The sequence below is a fragment of the Hipposideros armiger genome, unplaced genomic scaffold (assembly GCF_001890085.2).
Source record: "Hipposideros armiger isolate ML-2016 unplaced genomic scaffold, ASM189008v1 scaffold_297, whole genome shotgun sequence".
NCBI classification, from domain to species: domain Eukaryota; kingdom Metazoa; phylum Chordata; class Mammalia; order Chiroptera; family Hipposideridae; genus Hipposideros; species Hipposideros armiger.
In genome coordinates, this window is record NW_017731647.1 from 1,936,063 (window position 1) to 1,943,401 (window position 7,339).

At 42.2% G+C, this 7,339-nt stretch overlaps 1 protein-coding gene and 1 pseudogene across 1 annotated transcript in view; both read right to left on the minus strand.

Annotated features, from left to right (window-relative positions):
* Positions 1–7,339, minus strand: part of DENND2C (DENN domain containing 2C) — a 50,215-nt gene that overhangs the window by 34,523 nt on the left and 8,353 nt on the right. Inside the window, 1 exon segment of the mRNA XM_019659151.1 lies at positions 2,300–2,302. Within this exon segment, the coding sequence (XP_019514696.1) occupies positions 2,300–2,302 (3 nt within the window).
* Positions 5,712–6,688, minus strand: LOC109391541 (heterogeneous nuclear ribonucleoprotein A1-like; annotated as a pseudogene).

The window sequence follows — 7,339 nt, forward strand, 5'->3', positions numbered from 1 at the left end:
CTTAGCTGTGGAGGGCAGTGTCACTGGCCCTCATATGTGGGATCCGAACCGGGGCCCTCTGGCATCCCAAGCCAGTTCTTAACCATCACACCACTAGGCTGGACCGGTGTAAAGATAGTCCTTATTTGAGATTGTTCTTGTTACTTTAGATAGGCCTGCATTGTTATAAATTTCCATCTTAGGACTGCTTTCGCTGCATCCTCTAGATTTTGGGTTGTTGTGTTTTCACTTTCATTTGTTAAGATAGCTATTCATTTCTTCCTTGATCTGATTTTTGACCCACTTGCTTTTTAGTAGCATGTTACTCAGCTTCCATGTATTTGTGTGCTTTCCATGTTTCTTCTTATAATTCATTTTTAGTTTCATAGCATTGTGGTTGGAGAAGATGCTTGATATGATTTCAATCTTTTTAAATTTATTGAGACTTGTTTTGTGGCCTAACATGCGGTCTATCTTGGAAAATGTTCCATGTGCACTTGAGAAGAATGTATATTCTGTTGTTTGGGGTAAAATGCTCTAAAAATATCAATTAAATCCATCTGATCTAAAGTGTCACTTAAGGCCACTCCTTCCGTGTTGATTTTCTGTCTGGAGGATCTGTCCATTGGGGATTATGGGGTGTTGAAGTCTCCTACTATGGTAGTTTTACTGTTGATCTCTGTCTTTATGTCTGTCAAAATCTGTTTTATATATTTAGGAGCTCCTATGTTGGGTGCATAGATGTTTACCAGGGTTATGTCCTCTTGTTGAATTGATCCCTTTATTACTATGTAGTGCCCTTTTTGTCTTTTATTGTAGTCTTCATTTTAAAATCTATTTTGTCTGAAATAAGTATTGCTACTTCAGATTTTTTCTCATTTCCATTTGCGTGAAATATTTCATCCCTTTGCTTTCAGTCTGTGTGTGTCTTTTGATGAGTCTCTTGTAAACAGCATATGCATGGTCCTGTTTTCTTATCCACTCAGCCACTCTATGTCTTTTGATTGGAGCATTTAGCCCATTCACATTTAAAGTGATTATTGATAGGTGAATATTTATTGCCATTTTATCATTTGTATTTCTGGTCTTCCTGGGTTAGCTTGTTTTCCCCTTTCTTCTGTTAAAAAAAGCCCTTTTAACATTGCCTGCAATGCTGGCTTGATGGTAATGAATTCCTTAAGCTTATTCTTTTCTGAGAAACTCTTTATCTCTCCTTCAATTTTAAGCGATAGCCATGCTGGATAGAGCAATCTTGGTTGTAGGCCTTTATTTAGCATAACTTTGAATATTTCTTGCCACTCCCTTCTGGCCTTCAGAGTTTCTGTAGAAAAGTCAGCTGTTAGTCTTATAGGAGTTCCTTTGTATGTAGCCTGCTGTCTTTCTCTTGCTGCTTTTAGGATTCAGTCTATGTCTTTAATCTTTGTCATTTTAACTATGATGTGTCTTGGTGTGGACCTGTTTGGGTTCAGCTTTTTTGGAACTCTCTGCACTCCCTGGGCTTGTATGCTGATTTCCTTCACCAGGGTAGGGTAGTTTTCAGTCATTACTTCTTAAAATACATTATTATTTTTTAAGATTTTATTGGGGAATTAGGAGAAGGGAACAGTGTTGGGGAGTCGGGGAAGTGGAGCAGACAAGTTGCTGTTCTTTGGTTCTTCAGTCTAGTTGTGGAGGACATCGCTTCACTGGTCCATGTTGGTATTATTATTGCACTCTTCCCGGGTGAGGCAGATTGGTCGCCAGCCTCTGGACAGCTGCTCACAGTGGCTCTTGGCAGCTCACACTGGCTGCTGGCTGCTCATGCTGGCGGCTGGCCACACACAGTAGCTTATGGCAGCCCACTGCAACAGGGAGTGCACCCTACACCGTTGCCAGTGACTCATGGCATACCAGCTCCAGGTTGAGCTGTTGTTCACCATATTAGCTGTAGAGGGCAGTGTCACCAGCCCTCTATGTGGGAGTTGAACCGGGGTCCTGCTGCACAGTTAGTTCTAACGTTGTTTTTTATGATTTTTGTATCCTTCTTTATGTCCTCACTAAGTTCCTTAAACATTCTTATCATCAGTGTTCTAAACTCTGTCTCTGAAAGGTTGGATACCTTTGTTTCATTTAGTTCCATTTCTAGATGTTTCTTCTGATCTTTTACTTGGGACTTGTTTCTTTGTTTATTCTGGTTGTCACTCTGTGATTGCTTCAATGTATTATATTTGTCATCTAAAAAAATTAAAAAAAGAAGAAAAGAAATGGGGTGGGGGCTCTCCACTTGTTTTAATCTGCAGACCACTTGCTCAGCAATAGAGAGACTCTGGATGACCAGCACCAGCTTTTGGGGGGAAGGGCTCAACATATCATGTGCTGGCCTCGCTCTCAGGTTTGCAGTGAGCTTCCTACATTTAGCTGCTCTGTGCTCTGGAACCATGCTCACCCCTGAAAATCCTCACAGTTGTTGTGGGCTGTCTGCTGCTGCAAAAAACCCTTGTGTGCTGCAGAGGTGGGGCCAGGCACCAGTGCTCAGGGGCCCCAGGCAACACAGTTCTAGGTGGGTGGGGCAGGCCCCCAAGGCACCACAGGGTGTGGTCAGAAGCCTCCACCAAGTCAGAGCAGCATGCACTCCTGCACCAGAAACCTGCCTGCACAAACTCACCAGGAAAGCCCTGGCTGGATCACGCAGGTGCACAGCTCATGGCCCAAAACTCCCAGAAAAACTCCCAGCCTCAGCCTGTCCCAATCAGCCACTCGCAGATCAGGCTGACCAGCCTGACAGCAAATCACCAGCCTGGGAACTCTGCACATGTAGTGTGAAGAGCAGAGACCCAAGGTGGCTCATGCACTTCCATGACTTAATGAACAGTCTGTTGGAGCTGGAGTGCACCCGCCAGGCATTTCCCTGGCTACACAGCACAAGCAGTGCAGAGGGTGAGGATCCAAGGCCACATGCTCATGCACACACACACACGTGTATCTGTGCCAATTCCACCAGACCAATGCAGTCCCAGACCTGAGCCTCTGTGAGAGGTCCCAACCCTGAGAAAATGGCACCTTCCTGTACATTACTCATGTCAGACTCCACACAAGGGGAACAATGGTCCCAAAACCTCCAGCTCCCATGCAAAAGGTGCTCAGTTCCATCCTTGCCCGCAGGCTCCTGGGCCCCGCTCACACAGCTACTCCCTCTATCAGGGACCGGGTGAGTGCTCACCAGAGAGTAAGTCCATGTGCTGGCTCCACTGGTTCTCTAGCCACCCTCAGCCTCACTGAGTTGAGTAAATAGAGTCCTCACTAATTACTACTGCCAGCTATTGTAGAACTCCTCTTCCCAGCAAACTAACTCTTGGCTGGTGAGCTCGGTGTCGGACCAGAGGGTCTCTCCCCCAACCGGAGAATCCTCCCCACCACTGTGGTGTCCCTCATGTGAACTGGGGTTCATTCTCTCTTGTCTCTGCCCCTCCTGCCAGACTAAACATGGCCTCCTCTTTAAGTCTTTCGTTTAGAGGTTCTGTTCATCTAGTGTTCAAGGAACTTCTAAAGTTTATTGTTGTATAAATTATTTGTAATTTTGGTGTGATCCTGGGAAGCAGCTGGCACAGCGTCTGTCTATCTCATCATCTTACCAGAAGTCCAGTTTTTTTATATGTGATTCAACACACAAAATTATAATGACAGAATTGATGATGGTGATAAATCATTTTGTAACACTTGATAACTGAAGCTTAAGAAATGTTTCGGTTGGAATGGATTCTGTAATGCTTAGCATCTAATGACAGAGTCGGTAATATAATTATCTGGTTCTACTAGGCATTGTGGATATACAGACAAAAGCTTAAACAGGAAAACAAAAATTTGAGAACTGTGACTATGGAGACAGGAGATCCTCAGACATGAGAGAAATTCCTCTGGTCCACTGGAGGAGTTAGTCATGGAGAGTGGGTAAATGCATATTTTCTTTCAGCCATGCAAAAGAAGAATAAACTTGTAGGGAAGGGTTACAATTTAGGGTGTGTGTGTGTGTGTGTGTGTGTGTGTGTGTGTATACATGCTAGAAATTAGCTACTCATGCTGTTCAATTTTTTTTCAATAATTATACAGTGAAAACAATTTTTTTGCTCTTCAAAAACTTGTCTTAGAGCCAAATTTCCTAAAATGTTCCTAATCCATTAGGCATAAAGCATACATAGAAGAGATCTGTAATAACCTACATACAGTGGCATATCTGGAGAGTATAGTTATTAATAGATGCTGTTAATCTGGGAAAATAATAACGTTTTCTAAGAAATTGTCCTGGCCCCTGTGTCTTGATAGTGTACATAATTTGCAATTTGTAATTTATGTACTTATTTTTAAAACAGTGAAATTAATATCTGCCACATAGGGTTATTTAACGTATCTGAAAGGATCCAGCATAATATCTGGCATCAGTTTCCATCTTCTGTATCTATTGGGTTGTCAGAAAAGTCGTCACGCATTTTTGCAATGAAAAACAGAAAAAATACGTCATAACTTTTACGACAACCCAATTGTTCTGAATTACACAAATTAAAAGCCTTTTTTCCATCCTCTTACTGAAGATAAGGAAACACAAGGAGAGGAGATAGTTAAACTGCTAAAAATCAAGGCTTCAGAGACAAATTGAGAGTAACTGTTGCTTATCCTAGAAAAGAATAAGGCTTTGTGGTTCCATATGCCTTGACTAAAATCAGCATTTCTTTTTCTGGCTCAGCTTCTCTGTCTGTAAAATTAGGACATTCTCTACCTCCTAATGTCGTTATTTGTTTTACATAATAAAGAAACTATTTCTTCATTAAATAAATGGAAACTATTATTAACAATAACCAAAAGTATTTCTTCTGCAGAAGAGAAGATTGAAACATGTTTTGATTTGAAAAGATAAACACATTAAAAAAGGTGACCAGTTAATTTTTATCATTGCAGAGTAAGAAAAAATAGTCTGGAATTGTAGCATGAAGAATTTTATTTTCACATAGCTATTGTTAGAATGTAGAATAGAATTTTTTCAAGAGGATATTAAATCATTTCTTGATTACACATGATAATGGATGATACACAAGCTTCATTCCCATCTATAATTTTACCTGGCACCATAATTCAATTTAGATATATTGCATAGGATGTGCCAACAATCATTAATAACCAAATAAACTCCATGACTGTGCTTGGATGACTCTTTTAATGGTGAGCTCCAGATCACCAACACAGTAACTGTCAATTCAACTACAACAAGGTTTCTGAAGACAATGGCTTCTGACTGAGCCCAAGCAGGTTGTAAATAAATTTCAAATGGAACCTGGCATCACCCTGAAGGAATTCTAACTTCACACTGTTGGGGTAATTTACCAAGATGGCTTCAGAGTTGACTAACTTTACACAGCACATTTAAAAAAAAACACATTTATTCAGCATCATGATCAGATTATTACATTTAGCAATCAACAGCATGGGTGCAAAAAAAAACCTACATTAAAACCCTTTGTTGGAATGCTTTACACTTTCCACAGAACAGAAACTAAAATAACCTGTTATACAATTAGTCACAAATACAATCCTCGAGTTTTTTTGCCCATACACATGAGTATGGTCTAAAACATGTCTTCTTTGTAGCAGCTAGGCCCTGCCACCACTGTGCTTGGCTGAGTTCACAAATCTGTTGTAACCTGTAGCTTCCCTGTCACTTCTCTGGCTCTCCTCTCCTGCTAAGCTTTGTTTCCTGGCAGTAATTAAAACCTTCCGCCACCATCGTAACTGCTGCTGCTGCTGGAACCACCATAGCCACCTTGGTTTTGTGGTTTGGCAAAGTATTGGCCTCCACCACCATAGGGGCCAGAGCTTCTGCCTCCAAAGTTTCCTCCTTTCATGGGTCCAAAATTTGAAGACTGATTATTATAACTGCCAAAATCGTTGTAGCTTCCACCACCTCCAAAATTGCTTCCATCATTACCAAATCCATTATAGCCACCCCCACTGCCACCATATCCTCCACCACCACGACCGCCACCAAAGCCACATCGACCACTGAAGTTTCCTCCACGACCAAATTTGTCATTCCCACCAAAACCACCTCCTCGACCACCACCAAAGTTTCCAGAACCACTTCGACCTCTTTGACTGGATGAAGCACTAGCCATCTCTTGCTTAGATAGGGTATTCCTTACTTCACAGTTGTGGCCATTCACAGTATGGTATTTCTGAATGACAATCTTGTCTACAGAGTCATGGTCATCAAAGGTTACAAAAGCAAAGCCTCTTTTCTTGCCACTGCCTCGGTCAGTCATGATTTCAATCACTTCAATTTTCCCATACTGTTCAAAATAATCTCTTAGGTGATGTTCTTCAGTGTCTTCTTTAATACCACCAACAAAAATCTTTTTCACAGTTAAGTGGGCTCCAGGTATTTGGGAATCTTCTCTTGAGACAGCCCTCTTTTGTTACACAACTCTTCCATCCACCTTGTGTGGCCTTGCATTCATGGCTGCATCCACCTCCTCCACAGTGGCATAGGTGACAAACCCAAAGCCTCTGGAGCGCTTGGTGTTTGGGTCTCTCATCACCACACAGTCTGTGAGCGTTCCCCATTGCTCAAAATGGCTCCTCAGACTCTCATATGTTGTTTCAAAACTCAGACCTCCAATGAAAACTTCCATAGCTGTTCAGGCTCTTTGGGAGACTCTGACTTAGACATGACGACCGCGGGAAGGGAGATTTAATGATGCTTACTCGGCGGCGTCCACCGACAGAAAGGCTAGAATAGATTTTTAAGGAAAGTTAACAAATTGCTCTCTTTGGAAGTCTGCAAAAATATGAAACCTTCTTTGGTATGACTTGGCTGGTGTTTCTCACTTATGAACCTCATAGACAAAAATTGCTTAATTCTACATTTTCTTTGCAAAACAATCAAGTTAAGAATCTTGCATAAGTTTTTAAGAAAATTCTTGTGATTTACTATGGATGCTGAATGTTTCTTAATTAAGACAACATAGTTTTTTTTTCTTTTTTAAAGATTTTTATTGGGGAATTGGGGGAGGGGAACAGCGCTGTGGAATTGGGGGTAGGGGAACAGACAAGTTGCTTCCCTTTTGTTCTTTAGTCTAGTTGTGGAGGACGTGCTTCACTGGCCCATGTTGGCACCATCATTGCTCTCTTCCCGGGTGAGGCAGATCAATCGCTGACTTCTGGATGGCCACTCACTGCGGCTGCTGGCCACTCACGCTGGCTGCTGGCTACACACAGTAGCCCATGGCAACCCACTGCAGTAGGGGCTGCAGCCTACGCCGTCGCTGGCAACTCACGGCAGCCCAGCTCCAGGTTGCGCTGTTGTTCAGTATCTTAGCTGTAGAGGGCAGTGTCA